At 41.7% G+C, this 16,432-nt stretch overlaps 1 protein-coding gene across 2 annotated transcripts in view; it reads right to left on the reverse strand.

The window, feature by feature from the left end:
- LOC143028355 (zygotic DNA replication licensing factor mcm3-like) overlaps positions 1 to 16,432 on the reverse strand; it is a 42,610-nt gene that overhangs the window by 16,154 nt on the left and 10,024 nt on the right. For both annotated transcript variants that reach the window (XM_076190303.1, XM_076190302.1), the window contains exons 2-8: positions 15,448 to 15,560; positions 14,914 to 15,122; positions 14,616 to 14,756; positions 11,872 to 12,038; positions 3,590 to 3,754; positions 1,584 to 1,720; positions 865 to 1,029 (exon numbers count right to left, since the gene is read on the reverse strand). In XM_076190303.1, coding sequence (XP_076046418.1) covers positions 865 to 1,029; positions 1,584 to 1,720; positions 3,590 to 3,754; positions 11,872 to 12,038; positions 14,616 to 14,756; positions 14,914 to 15,122; positions 15,448 to 15,560 — 1,097 coding nt within the window. The remainder of the gene's footprint in view (positions 1 to 864; positions 1,030 to 1,583; positions 1,721 to 3,589; positions 3,755 to 11,871; positions 12,039 to 14,615; positions 14,757 to 14,913; positions 15,123 to 15,447; positions 15,561 to 16,432) is intronic.

A 16,432-nucleotide genomic window follows, 5' to 3' on the forward strand; every position in this document is an offset into this window, starting at 1 on the left:
ACTTTATTAAAAAAAAAAAAAAAAAAAAAAAACATTACCAAGAAATAAACTACTTTATATAAGCTTTTTATGACTGTACCATACCTCCACATATTCACTAAAACACTCAAGACCAACTTTATCACTATCCCACAATTCAAGTAACTTTAGATACAAGTTCAAGTCATGACAATTAGCAAGTACTTTTTTGAGTACACATAGCACATCTGACAGCATGAAACTTTTCTTTACATCAATTCTCCCTTTATATTTAATGAAACCCAATATGCTGTAAATCCATCTACTAAGTATTTCAGCGGCTTTGACCCATCGTTTTTCGCTCATATTTTTCGAAATAACCATTCACATCAGTATGATATATTAGCACAGCCTAATTCACACCCGGCCATAATTTTTGACGTTAGAGTGCATTTACAAGTGTATTTAATTACGGCGTTTACTCGATATTAAGCGTGTCGTAGCCGACACCCGTGAAGTAAATCGAACAGGTGAAGTCGTGACGTCATCACAAACTACCTCGTGTATCCCAACTTCACTTGTTCGATTTACTTCATGGGTGTCGGCTACGACACACACAATATCAAGAGTAAACACCGTAATTAAATACACTTGTGAATACACTATAACGTCAAAAATTATGGCCGGGTGTGAATTAGGCTGTGCTAATATACCATGCTGATGTGAATGATTATTTCGGAAATATGAGCGAAAAACGATGGGTCAAAGCCGCTGAAATACTTAGTAGTACCCACTTACAAGAATACTACACTAACTCTTTACATGCTCACACTTTCCTGATTCAAGTTTCCCTTCCAACAGATACAAAGAAATTCTTCATAAAAAAAAACTCTATCTCTTCCCTACCTTCTCTCTCCTGTTTCCTGATCTGTGGTGACAGCAGCTGTAAGACCAACACCTGAGGAACCCCGACCCGTGGTTGTAATTGCTCTTGGAGCAGTGTGTAGCACATATCGAAGCAGCTGCGATTTTGCCACTGAGGGATCACCAATCAAGAGTATATTGATGTCACTGTAAATTAAGAAAAGGAATAATTTAAATAAACAACAGATCTCCCTGTATGTAAGTAAAAGTTGCATATGTTGCATGAGGTCCAAACAATAGGGCTTCATTGATGCCCCCTATAAGCCAATCACACAGCATTCTTTAAAGACGATCTTTCACAGACAAATGGTGATTCACCTTTAACGTTTACCACACCTTCATTTCCCCCTTAGTTCCACAACAGGCTTAAAGTAGTGACCACCAGAACTATGCAGTTTCATATATCTAATATCAAACAAGTTATGGCATACTTATATTTCTACCGCAAATAGTAATTGAAAACTTTTTACTGATATACATATGTATACCAAGGGCTCTTTCTCCCTTACCAGGGAGGTAGCCAATGTCAAGTCATAATTCCACTCCCACCCATCCACCACCCTCCCTCCCTCTCTTCCATGAGATATACATAAACAAAAGACCTTCACCATTATGTGGGTCAAAGCATCCACCCACCCTCATATGACAAGTTACTGTAATACTATTATCAAATGGTGATATTTACTACAGTGCATTCTTACCCCCTAAGTCTTGTTCCATTAGGCAGGACCTTCTCAACCCCTCCTAGAAGCATGCAAAGAAGTGCTTTCTTTATGTAGTCATGTCCATGAATACTAGGAGCCAATGACTTTGCTAGAAGTTCAAATACATCAGTGTTCTGCAAAGAAAGAAGTCAACAAATAAATAAGTAAATAATCTATCTACCTACCAAGGGCTTCTTCCCCTTTATAAGTAAGGTAACCAGACATGGCACACAACCACTCCCATCCACCATCCTTGTTCCTCTTTCATCTTTGCTCCTTGGGAATGAAGGGTCATCCCTGTCACCTGCCCACTGCTTGGATCAAAAGCATATAATCTTTTTTGTTTGCTCTCTTTTCTGTGTCGAGAAAGGAAGGGAGGCTGCAGGGGATGGGAGGGTGTAAGGAGCAGTTGTATGTGAATATTTTGATGCAGTCCAAAGGGATTTCTCCCTGTATTCTTCATTTTCCTGATGAGGAGACTGAGGGAGAGGATTGCAAAGTAAGCGAAGCAGCCTTGCTATGCTGCATTGCTTCTGACCCCAGGCAGTGTGCAGGAGACAAGGATGACCTTTCATCCACAAGGAGTTAAGATAAGAGGGAAATAAGGGTGGTGAATAGGAGTGGAATGGGTGGTAATGAAATGGGTAGGAATGGGTGCATACCTTTGCCTTAGCTCCCTCCCTTATAAGGAGGATGAAGCTCTTGGTATATAGTTTGCTGTTACAGTAATGCCAACCCATGTGACACACAGACCACCAAGGGCTTTTTCCACCTTCCAAGGGAAACAGTCAAAGTCAAAATTATACTCCCATCCATTTCATCCCCACCCACTCCACTCCTATTCACCATCCCTCCCTCTTTTCTTGGCTCCTCCTGGATGATAGGGCATACCTGCATCTTGCCCATTGTTCTGGGTCAGAGGCAATGCAACAAGACGCCGCACATCCACAGCAAAGCCACTTCATTTAATCGGGGACCCCTCCCTCTCTGTTCCATCATGCAGAAAAAGAAGACTGGGAGAAATCCCTTATGGCTGGCACCAAAATATCATTCACACACAACCTCACTCTAACCTTCCCTATCCCCCAACCACCCACTTCCATGCATCATCCATATGCAACTATTCTCCACTCAACCCTATCTTCTGTCTTCCTTCCTCAACAGACATCCCCCTCTTTCTCAATGCCCTTTTACCCCTATCCATTCATCTCATCCTCAGTCATCCCGTCCTGTTCACTCCATGCACACTTCTTTTATTAATCTTTTTTCACTCATTCTTTCCATGTGTCCAAACCATCCCAATTCCCTCTCATCAACCCTATCTCCCAACTTCTTTTCCACCCCCACACTTCTCCTTATGTAAAAGGGTTGACAAAAATGTTACTGAATGAAATTATAATAATAATTATTGCCTCAATATTCAGATTTGAAATATGCAAATATACAGCAGATGGCAACTTTCCTCAGGCCCTGTCCATTTTGTAATAGTACGACTGTCTCTAGTTTACCAACTTGAAAGTTGCAAGAGGAAGGGGCCACTTGCACTAATGAAGGTGAGGAAAGAAAGTTGAAGTCTGTTAAGCGACATTCTTTGCTTGGTCCAGAGACAGTGCCAACCCTTCTAGGTTATACATCCAGATGGAGATGAGGATGATGAGTTTTTTAAAACAGACAGCAGGAAAACAACTATCTCTGACATCTTTCACCAAACCACCACTTAAGAGTACTCATTGCTATCTTAAACATGCCTTGCACACAATGGGACAAATATTTACAAATTATCCAACAGTGGCAGCAAGCTGACATGACAATATATCTGTAGGACTTCTGCCAAGACTCTAATAGTGACTGGTCTCCTTTGTAATTCTTGTGCTGTAACCTACCGATGCTGGGGACTACCAAGAAATATAATTTCTATTTGACAGTATATAAATTCAAGCACATGACCCTACAATATGCTTCAGCACACAAACTCCAGAACAATCTCTTAATTATAGCCTTACCTTCATTTTTGAAAACTTCTTGCACTTTTTCACATCATCAAGGGAAATTTGTGGAGACACTTCTTTGCTCATTTGAACAATATTATTGGCCAAAAGGATGGTTCGGAATGTACCACTGGTAAAGCTACCTTGCTTGCTTGGAAGACATCTATAAATCCCAACAACCTGAGGGTTAAAGAATCAATGAAAATCTAATGGTTAATGAACCAATGTAAGCTTCGAATAACCTTAAGTTCAATCCTCCTAAAAATGTGCATATCTCCTTTCTAAAATATATAAAAAATTATACACAGTAGGTCATCAATATATGGAAACGAGTAAAATAAAATTTGATCCATTTAGCTGTTAAATTGAGTAAAATGCAATTTATGATCCATCTAGCTGTTAAATCTCAAAATTATGTTAACAAAAACATACACTAAACATTGCCAACTATAACATAAAATGTTTATGCTCAACATGTGGGAACTCAAAATGAGATATTCACTCCAGAGAGCTAGAGAACTTTTGTGGAAAAACATTAGCATCTTACTTAGATTTAAGTTTGAACCATCATGTAGCTGAACATGAATGTTGCTTATCAATGATGTTATTTACAAAACATGAAAGAACATATAGAATCATGGTAAAAGAGGGATTACTGAGGAAAATGAAAGGAAATGAGGGAGGGCAAGATTGGGTCCAGGAAGTCAGATGGCATGTCAACAAAAGACGACCGACGCACTATTCGACGTAAGAGAGACTTTCCCACAGACTCAAACTATACACCCTTCATAGACAGTCAGACAAAACACATAATACATAATCTCAAGCACTCATCTGCCTGTGGCCCTGATAACATAAGTAACATCCACCTAAAACACATTGGACCACAAGGTATACACGCACTCAAACATTGCAAACTACAGCTATTCACACAACACTATACCTGACATCTGGAAGCATGGTAAAATAATCACCATTCCAAAACCGAACAAAGACCCAACAATCCCAACATCGCACCGCCCAATCACACTTCTCTGCACCCCCTCTAAAGTCATTGAATGCCTAATACTTCAACTTGTCACACCACATATTCCCCTTGCTGACTCACAACACGGTTTTAGGCCACTACACTCCACAAACACTCTTCTGATAAACCTCACACAAAGAATTTTAGATGGCATCAATTCAGATAGGCCCCACCAAAGAACACTTCTCATAACATTAGACATTAGTAAAGCTTTTGATGCTATCCCCCGCCACAACCTAACAAATAAAATATATAACACAGACATGCACAATAACACCAAAAGATGGCTGGCCAATTATCTGGCAGGCAGGAATGCTTACGTGTCATATAATGGCCAATCATCGCACATCAGAAACATTAAGAATGGAGTACCACAGGGCTCTGTTCTATCACCCACGCTCTTTAATCTATACATGCATGACTTACCCACACCAGACACCTCAGAAATACAAATCTCTTCCTACGCACACGACATAACAATCACATGCACACATCGTAACACAGACAAAGCTGCAGAAATAATCCAGCCATATCTTGATACACTCAACACATGGTTAATCACAAACGGACTCAAAATAGCTCCAACCAAATCTACAGCAACACTTCTCACCAACTGGACAAAAGAACACAAATACATACCTCATCTCTACATCAACAACACTCTAATACCACACACATACACACCGAAAATTCTTGGTGTAACATACGATACATCCATGTCTTTCAAACACATCACAAACATAAAAAACAAATGCACACCTAGACTTAACGCACTTAAGTCAATCGCTGGAACAACATTTGGACAAAACAAAGAAACTAATACAACAATAAACAAACAATGCATACGCTCAGTGATGAATTATGCGAGTCCTGCATGGGCTCCTAATCTCAGTGAGACACACCACAACACCCTTCAAATCATACAAAACAAAGCCCTAAAAACAATTACAGGCTGCACAAACACAACACCTACAGACCATTTACACCATGAAACAAAAGTCCTCAAACTCAAGGACCACCTCGACATGAGAGGCACACAAACACTTGCCGCAGCCACCACAAGCACATCACACCCGCTACACTACATAGCAGAACACCCACACACCAAGAAACATTAAAACAACACTCAAAGACCTCTATCACACACAGATACTCTCTTCTCTTCCTCCACAACCACCAAATACCAGCCTCCGGAAACATATAATCATATCACTCACCGCTCCATTAACACACTGAAAGACAACACATTGTTGCATGCCAGACCCCCTGATATCCACCCTTCTGAATCCTCTCTCCCACGAAAGGACAGAGTCCACCTGGTCAGACTGCGGTGCGGCCACCACCCAGCACTTCTAAGCTACCAGAAGAGGCTGGATGACCGCATTGTGAATAGCTGCCCAGGATGTAACATTTCATCCCATACCATACAACACATAATGGAAGACTGCATTATACACAATCATGCACGCAAACAACACAACATACACTCTATAAAGGATTTTGGGGAAAACCTAGTTTCGGCTGTGGCATTCCTTGGGGAGACGGGACTGCTCGGACAGACAGTCTTGGGAACGACGACGACAACAACAACAACAAAAGACGGCCAGACAATAATGGTGAAGTTGAAGAGATTAGTACGAATGTAAAAAATTAGAAATATAGATAAGAGCAGCGCAATGGAAGGTGAAGATAACTATTTTCATGGATGTAATGAGGGAAGAAATGACAACCTCCCCCGACTAGTAAATCCAGAGGAGAAACTAAAAGAATTGAATAAAAATTAGGAAGTTAGGTTTAACCAAATAGAGTTGATTACTCAATGAGTTGATAAACTGGAAGAACTAAAGGAGAATCAAAACCTAACTATAGAAATAGAAGAATTAAAAAGACAGTTAAGAGATGTAAAGGCTGAGGATGAGGAATTGAAGAGGAATAATAAAGAGAATAAAGAGTCCATAGCAAAAGAGGTAAGTGGTTGGAAAAAAGTACAAGAGAACAATAAAATGGAATTTAGAGATATAATGGAACAGCAGATGAAAGAACAAACTAAGGACACAGTTATTAAAGTGATGGGGGAGAAGGAGAATATAGTAAGAGACTTACATACATACATATACCAAGGCTTTGGAACCCTTACAAGGGAGATAGCCAAAAAGGAAAAGGCATAAAATCATTCCCACCCATTCCATCCCTGAATACACTCCACACCCCTTCACCCTCCCTCTTATCTTAGCACCTCCTGGATGACGGGTCATCCCTGCACCTTGTCCACTGCCCTGGGTCAGAGGCAGTGTCGCAAGACACAGCACATCCACAGCAAGGCCACTTCATTAAATCGGCAACCCCCCTCTCCGTCCCCCCATGCATAAAAGGAGAAGACGGGGAGAAATCCCTTCGGGCTGCGTCAAATTTTGCTCACTCATACTACCTCACCCCCCATTCCACCTCATGGAATCACATCATCATCCATTCTCCCGTCCTTCCTCAATAGACATTCCCTCTTCCCCAAAGCCCCCTTCACCCCATCCATCCACCTCTTCCTAGGACATTCCCTCATGTTCACTCCCTCCACATCTGCCTTCCATACCTCTTTTACTAGTCTTTCTTCACTCATTCTTTCCATGTGTCCAAACCATCCCAATACTCTTTCATCAACCCTATCTCCCAGCTCCCTTTCCACCTGTTCTCCTCCTCACCTCCTCATTTCTCACTCTATCTAGCCTAGTAGCCCCCATCATACTTCTCAGACACCTCATCTCAAACACATTCAAACTCCTTCTCTCTTCCTCTCTTATGTTCCATGTTTCTGCTCCATACAGTGCTGTTGGCACAATCACTCCTTCATACAGTCTCCTCTTAGCATCCATTCCCAAATGTCTATTCCTCATTACATTTTTTAATCCACCAAGGCATTTACTTGCTTCTATCAATCTACATTCTACCTCCACCTTCACTCCATCTTTTCCTGCCACATTTGCACCCAAGTATCTAAAACTAACCACTTCCTCCAGTCGCTCTCCCTTAACCACTTTAATATGGTGACGCCTACGTAGGCGGCATGAGGAGCAAGTGGGTATGCGATGATGCCAACGTCGCCATCTTGATTATATTTATTGTAGTCGTACCTACGTAATTTCCATTCTCTCTAAACTGGCTTCATCAATTTTCTATGGTTATCAATATACACGGGCGAAAGAGAACGAACGATTGAGCACTGACTTTATTTTTTATAATGCGATTATTATGATGCAACATCGCACGTCGGGCAGCTAATGCTGCCAGACGTGCAATGTGCCCCGGAGTGAAGAGGTTAATGCTCACTTCCAGTCTACAGCCACTTTCACCCCTTGTACATCTCATCACCTTACTTTTACCCACATTTATCTTCAGCTTTCTTCAATCACACACTCTCCCAAACTCTGTCACCAACTTCCTCAATCACTCCTCCAATCCTGCTACAAGCGCAGTGTCGTCAGCAAACAACAGCTGGCTCACCTCCCACTTTTCTCCATTTTCTTTAACCATCTCCAATCCCTGACCCACTACCCTTGCACTTACCTCTCACACTACCCCATCCATGTATAAGTTGAACAGCCAGGGCGACATAACGCATCCGTGACGAAGTCCCACCTATACCTCAAACCACTCACTCTCTCCATTTCCAATCCCGACACAAGCTCTACTACTCTCATAAAAACTCTTGACAGCTCCTAGGAGCTTTCCTCGTATCCCGTATATCCCCAAAACCTCCCACAGTGCCTTTCTGTCTACCCTGTCGTAAGCCTTTTCCAGATCCATAAAAGCCAAAAAAACATCCTTCCCCTTTCCTATAGCTTTCTCACATATCTGTCTTACCACAAAGATCTGATCTACACAACCTCTACCCGTCCTAAATCCACACTGTTCCTCACCAATTACTCCCTCTGTTCCTCTCCTAATCCTCTCAATCAAGATCCTCCCATAAGCCTTCCCAACTACACTTAACCTCTTCCATACGGTGCCGCCTACGTAGGTGGCATGAGGAGCAAGTGGATACGCGAGGCTGCCATATCGGCGTCTTGATTATATTTATTGTAGTTGTCCCTGCATAACTGACATACTCTCTAAACTGGCTTCATCACATTTTCTATGGTTATCAAAATTCACGGGTGAAAGAGAGAACGATCGATATAAGCAGTGACTATTTTTTATGGTGCGAGTATTATGACGCAACATCGTACGTCTGGCAGCTAATGCTGCCCGTGAGATTTTGGCCCGGAGTGAAATGGTTAACAAGCTAATCCCTCTGAAACTACTACATTCACACTTGTCCCCTTTTCCCTTGTAAAGTGGAACTATACAGGCACTCCTCCAGTCCTCTGGCACTCTACCCTCTCTCCAGCAAACATTAAATAACCTCACCAACCAGTCCACCATCACTGTACCTCCTTTTTTTTTTTTTTTTTTTTTTTTAGACATTCTGCATGGCATCCATCCAGACCAGGTGCCTTACCTGCTTTCATCATCTTAACAACTGCCTTCACTTCATCCTTCCTTATTTCTCCTCCATTTTCCTCACTCATCACGATCATTTTTTTTTTTTAGCATTTTCCATTGCAGCTATCTTTCCCTCCCTATCCTCCTTCACATTTAGCAACTCCCTAAAATATTCTGCCCATCTTCCCCTTACTGCCTTCTCTTCCATTATCATCTCTCCATCTGCACCTTTTACCTTTTCTTCTCTACTTGATTTGTCTCCTCTCCCTCTCTTAATTTCTTTCCAAAACATCTTTTTATTACTTTCAAAATTTTCTGTCATACTCTTACCCCACTTCACATCTGCTCTCCTCTTTGCCTCCTTTACCTTTTGCTTTACTTCTCTTTTCTTTTCTTTGTACCTCTCATATGACTCCGTTGTCCTATTTTGTAACCAATCTGTGAAAGCCTGCTTCTTCTCTTCTACAACCTTCTTTGTTTCCTCATCCCACCATTCACTATCCTTCCTTCTATTTCCTCCTGTCCTTCTTGTTCCACACACCATCTTTGCACACTTTGTGACTCCCTCCTTGAACCATCCCTATTCCTCCTCCACACCTAGCTCTACTCTATCCTTCACTCCCTCCCACTCCTCCTTCAGCTTCTTCTTGTACTCCTTCTCCTTTTCATTTAAAGAGTTCACTCTAAGCACCTCCCTACCTTTTGTCCCTTTCCTCTTTCTCCATCTATCCTCCACTCTCAACTTACCTTCCACCAAAAAATTATCTGATATTATCCCACCCTCTCCCCTTAGCACATGTACACCGTTAACTCTTCCTAGCATAATCCTATTTACCACTACATAATCCATTAACCCCTTCCATACGGTGCCGCACACGTAGGCGTCATGAGGAGCAAGTGGTTTCGCGACGCTGCCATATCGGCGTCTTGATTATATTTATTGTAGTCGCCCCTGTGTTTTTACATTCTCCCAAATGCGCCCTGAATCCCATTCTCTGTGGTTTTCAAAATTCGCGGGTGAAAGAGAGAACGATCGATATAAGCGGTGACTATATTTTATGATGCGAGTATTATTACGACACGTCATACGGCTGGCATTGGCTGCTGCCCGCGAGATTTAAGTCCCGTACTGAAGTGGTTAATGCTCTATCCACCACCCTCTCCCATGTGTACTTATGCTTGACTTTCTTCCGAAACACTGTATTTGCTATCATCAACTCTCTTTCTAGACATATTTCCACCATCAACTCTCCACTACGATTCTTTCCTGGAGCTCCACATTTCCCAACCACTCCATCAATTGGATCATTTCCTACCCTAGCATTAAGGTCTCCCAGTACTATTACATTAACATTTCTCCCTAAATAATCTATGCACTCATTTAAATCTATCCAAAAAGCCTCCCTTTCTTCTACAATCTTCTCACTGCCAGGCCCATATGCACTTACAAAAACCCAATCTCCTTTCCCATTTTCACCTTCATCCACATTATCCTTGAGGAAACCTCCTTCCACTCCACTACAAGTTTACCTATCTCTTCACTTACTAGTATAGCCACCCCTTCCCTCCCTTCACTCCTGATAACCTCCCAAACTTACACTCGCCCTTCCCTTTCAACTTAGTTTCACTCAAAGCCAACACATCTTTCTTCTCACAAACATACTACCTATCTCTTCCCTTTTACTCTCATCTGTACCACATCCGCGCACATTAAAAGACCCAAACCTTAGGGTGCTGTGCGGAAAACTCCTAGACCCTCTTATGCCTTTACTTTTTTTTTAGGAATGTCCCCTGTGGGGCTACAAGGAGAAGGATGCCTAGTCCCAATCCCCGTCCCTTTCTTCTCGCCTCTTACGATCCAAGTGGAAATACTTGGTGGCAGTATTTTTTTTCTCCACCACAGGGACGGTAGGCGAAAAAGGAAATGAATATTAAGAGAAATTGTACAGGATAGTAACAAGGGGTTGGGGGACAGCATAACGGAGGGACAGTTCTAGTATAAAGTGTCATCATTTCTGTAAGAACAGAGTTTTCCTCTATCACAGACACAATGATGTGTGGCTCTGGCCCATAGGAGTGCCCCATATAGACCCTAAAGTATCAACTGCATGCTACTTTGCCACAATAACTGCATGCTACTTTGCCACAATAACTGCATGCTACTTTGCCACAATAACATGCAGCCAATACCCCAGACAAGCATATATACAAAAAGCCCTTTTCTCCCTTATATGGGAGGTGGCCAGTCAAGACATTCACCACCCTTCATCCATCCCACACACATCTGTTTTCTTTTTAGTTTTAGCTTCTGGTGGATGAGGGATGACCCCTGTCCCCCACAAACTGCCTGGGTTAGAAGCAATGTGGTGCTTCTGGTGGATGAGGGATGACCCCTGTCCCCCACAAACTGCCTGGGTTAGAAGCAATGTGGTATGACATGTTCACAGCAAGGCTCAGCTCATTAAGTTAAATTATCACCACTGCTTCATTATATGAAGACCCCCTTGTCCACACATGATTTTTTAATCTATTTTTTTATGGGCTTTTCCCCCATTATAAGGGAGGTAGCTAAGTCAAAAGGCATGTAACCATTATCATTTACCACCCTTTCCTTCCTTTCGTCTTAGCTCCTTGTGGTTGAAGGGTCATCCCTGTATCCCACACACTGCCCTGGGTGAGAAGCAATGCAGCAAAGACACAGTACATCCACAGTGAGGCCACTTCACTTAGTCGGCAACTCTCCTCATGGCCATGTCTGCATTTAAAATTCCCACAATTTAAACTTGTTACCTACCTGCACACGATCACCAGGTTTGCATTTATCAACAAGGTCATTGTCAAGGATGACATCAACAGAACGTGGCAGCTGCCCTGCAGGTGATTTTTCGGGCATCTCTTGGATGGTCATAGTTTGATGGTCTTTGTATGTGCATAGGCCATATTCAGTTTCCAAGAGGTTACCTTGAAGGAGAGAAAGAAAAATAAACAAATAAAAAATAAAATAAATAAATATATGTTTTACATACAAATATGTGTTTAGAAAAGGAGTTAGAGATAGGAGCATTTAAAGAGCCAACTTTAATTATACATGGGACATAGTGGTTATGAAGGCATTAATAGACTAAGTAGACAAAGGATTGGAAGAATCTGGATGGAGAACAGTTGAACGTCACATCATTATATGCTCTATCTACCAGTCTTTTCCCCCCTTTATATGGGAGGTAGCCAAGTAAAAAGGCATGTACCCATTATCACCCATTTCACTCCCATCCACTACCCTTTCCTCCCACTCATGTTAGCTCTTTGTGGATATGGGTCATCCCTGTATTCTGCCCACTGCCCTGGGTCAGAAGGAATGTAGCAAGACACAGTACATCAACAGCAAGGGTGCTTGACTTTATCGGCAACACCCCGTCACCTCAAGAAAAAAATCCTTCAGGCTGTGCCAAAATACCATTCACACATAAGCACTCCCCTCACCCATCTATCCTTGCATCACCTATACACAGCCATTCTCCATTCAACCTATCTCCTCCCTTCCTCATTCCTTGCACATCACATTTCCCACTTGTTTAAGCTCCTTTAACTCATTATATAATATCATTATACTCCTTTATCTAATCATATGATGAACAGGAAATTTAGAGTGGAGTAGGGAGGCAGGGGATTGTTCAAGGTACATACATACATATACCAAGGCTTTTTCCCCCTTACAAGGGAGGTAGCCAAAAAGGAAAAGGCATGAAAACATTCCCACCCATTCCATCCCTCAATACACTCCACACCCCTCCACCCTCCCTCTCATCTTAGCACCCCCTGGATGACTGGTCATCCCTGCACCTTGTCCACTGCCCTGTGTCAGAAGCAGTGTCGCACGACACAGCACATCCACAGCAAGGCCGCTTCATTAAATCGGCAACCCCCCCTCTCCGTCCCCCCATGCATAAAGGCAAAGACGGGGAGAAATCCCTTCGGGCTGTGTCAAAATTTGCTCACACATACTACCACACCCCATCCTCCCGCCTATTCCACCTCATGCATCACAACATCATCCATATACAACCATTCTCCATTCACCCGTCTTCTGTCCTCTCCCATCCTTCCTCAACAGACATTCCCCTCTTCCCCAAAGCCCCCTTCACCCCATCCATACACCTCATCCTAGGACATCCCCTCATCTTCACTCCCTCCATATCTGCCTTCCATACCTCTTTTACTAGTCTTTCTTCACTCATTCTTTCCATGTTTCCAAACCATCCTAATATTCTTTCATCAACCCTATCTCCCAACCCTCTTTCCACCCCTGTTCTCCTCCTCACCTTCTCATTTCTCACTCTATCCAGCCTAGTAACCCCCATCATACTTCTCAGACACTTCATCTCAAACACATTCAAACTCCTTCTCTCTTCCTCTCTTATGTTCCATGTTTCTGCCCCATACAGTGCTGTTGGCACAATCACTCCTTCATATAGTCTCCTCTTAGCATCCATTCCCAAATGTCTATTCCTCATTACACTTTTAAATCCACCAAGGCATTTACTCACTTCTCTCAATCTACATTCTACCTCCACCTTTTCCTGCCACATTTGCACCCAAGTATCTAAAACTATCCACTTCCTCCAGTCGCTCTCCCTCAATGCTCACTTCCAGACTACTGCCACTTTCACCCCTTGTACATCTCATCACCTTACTTTTACCCACATTTATCTTCAGCTTTCTTCAATCACACACTCTCCCAAACTCTGTCACCAACTTCCTCAATCCCTCCTCCGATCCTGCCACAAGCGCAGTGTTGTCCGCAAACAACAGCTGCCTCACCTCCCACTTTTCTCCATTTTCTTTAACCATCTCCAATCTCTGACCCACTACCCTTGCAATTACCTCTCTCACTACCCCATCCATGTATAAGTTGAACAGCCAGGGCGACATAATGCATCCTTGACGAAGTCCCACCTTTACCTTGAACCACTCACTCTCTCTCCATTTCTAATCCTGACACAAGCTCTACTACTCTCATAAAAACTCTTGACAGCTCCTAGAAGCTTTCCTCCTATCCCGTATATCCGCAAAACTTCCCAGTGTCTTTGTCTACCCTTTTCCAGGTAACCAAATTAAATGAAGAGGAAAAAAAGCTGAGATTGATGTAGGAAGTACTGAAAGATAAGAGAAACAAGAGTGGAGGAAGAAGAGATAATTTTCAGCTAGGAAGAGCTCAAGCACACAGACTGTATGTGGAACGAGGGGATGGGAGTGAATAAGAGAGACAGCGAATAACTGGACAAAAAAGTGAAGATAGTGGTGAAAGAAATTAATCAATCACATGAAGACTTATGTTCAATGGGTGTCTTGTGGAGTGCCTGATGGAGGAGCAATATATTGGATTAGCTGATGAGATTGTCTAATGTATATTTATTGGTGGGAAGTGGATTCAGGTGTTAATGTAGAGAATAGTGGAGAGAAGAGAGACAGCGATGAAAAAAAATATATATATATATATATATCAATCTAGTGACGAGATTGAATTACAAAAATTCTTACCATCTTCATCCTTGGTGGGATAAACTGCAGATGATGGGTAGGCTTCATATGAGGTCATATCAGTGTAGCGACGCTCTAAGGTTTTCTTAGTGGCTGGACAATAGTGAACAGAACGCACTACCTTGGGACGCACCAAGCTGCCTTTGGGGTTATAATAGTTATTTACATTAATCTCACTATACTTTTTATCACTGTACAATATTTCATATTGTGTAACTTCATATCTATACATATTATAAACCTAAGATGATGCTTAATTTTCTACAATTTAAACAACCACAACATAATATGCACTTACATTTGGTTGCAATGCCTTCGACACACACAAGATTACCCAAGTGACGAGCATTCAAGGTACGTGGAGATACGTGTTTGTTACCAAAACTGCCTTCAAATCCAACAAATACTTCTTCATTCTTTTTTGCATAATTTGTGTCAACTGCTCCAACAAATTCCTTCAGAGCACGATGGAAAGCTGGAAGTTCTTCATGTGCTGCATTCAGGATTCTGTACAATCGTGAAAATCCTCAGTGTATACAAGCTCCATATTTTTTATTATATCTATTCTCTCCATCAAAGGATATGAAACCCTGTCCAGCAATCAATGACAATTTCTAATCTCTAGAAGTGAAGTCAAGAGGGGAAAGTGCTTTCATCCCCAACCTTAGGAGGCAATGATACACTTGCCCAATTATGTTGGACACATGAAAATGGATCATCTCCTTGGTGTTCATCTCTACATTTATATAAATTGACAGCCTCCAAGTTTTAGTGTAATGTCTTGTAGTATGAATACTAATGAAAGAATATAAATCGAACACATCAATCTTACCCTGAAGCTCGCTTGGGATTTTTCTTCCTGAGGTCATTGATGTTAACTGTAATTCGACACTCATTGTTGGCCACCATATCACGAACCAGCTGAGTATAAGCCCCTGCATCTTCCTGTTAACAACAATTCAGGTATCAATAAATATTCATGGCTATCACATATATGCAACCAAAGTATAATGCTAATACTCCAAGGTGGTATATGGTATTAAAACATCTTTGTTTTGTACATTTACAATTGGAAATAAAGCTATACACTTTAGTACCTTTCCATACCAGGGGGCACTTGCTTTTATTCTGGGTATTGGACATTGTATGCATTTCAATGGTACCCTCCAGTAGCATTTGGGTTATATCTATTACCTCAATGAACTATATCCATTAATCTGACTGCTATCAGGCTGTTATTCAGTCATGGCCACTCTTTATTAGTGAAGGTGCTACTACACCTTTGACAAATATAGGTCCACAAATGCCATTCAGTACATATTCATCAGTTTCAAATTCGAGGAAGTCTTCCCATCGAACACCACTGTATTAACCTACCCCACATACGCACACATATTTACAACAGAACCTGAAATTGTGGATAAAATTGAATACATGACACCATTTGGAAGGAGTGACCACATACTAATAGAGGCTGAACTAAAGGAAGAAATATACATGGAGAGAAATGAAAAATACAGAAAAGGAAGACTGATGTACAACAAAACAGACTTTGGGAAACTTAACAAATTCTTTCAAAATGTAAATTGGGAAAAATTCTACATTGAAGAGACAAAAGTGAAAGTGAAATGGATGATCTTGATGGAAATCCATAATGGAGTGAATCAATACATACCAAGACAGAAACAAGAGATGTACATTAAATGCTTGTTCAACAGAAAATGCAGTGAGGCAAAGGATAGAAGAGATAAAGCTTGGAAAAGATGGAGAAAAGAGAAAAAACCTGGAAAATGGCAAATATGTATCAACCATAGAAA

This window comes from Oratosquilla oratoria, chromosome 9, assembly GCF_046742065.1.
Source record: "Oratosquilla oratoria isolate Oo_2021 chromosome 9, ASM4674206v1, whole genome shotgun sequence".
Classification (NCBI taxonomy): Eukaryota; Metazoa; Arthropoda; class Malacostraca; order Stomatopoda; family Squillidae; genus Oratosquilla; species Oratosquilla oratoria.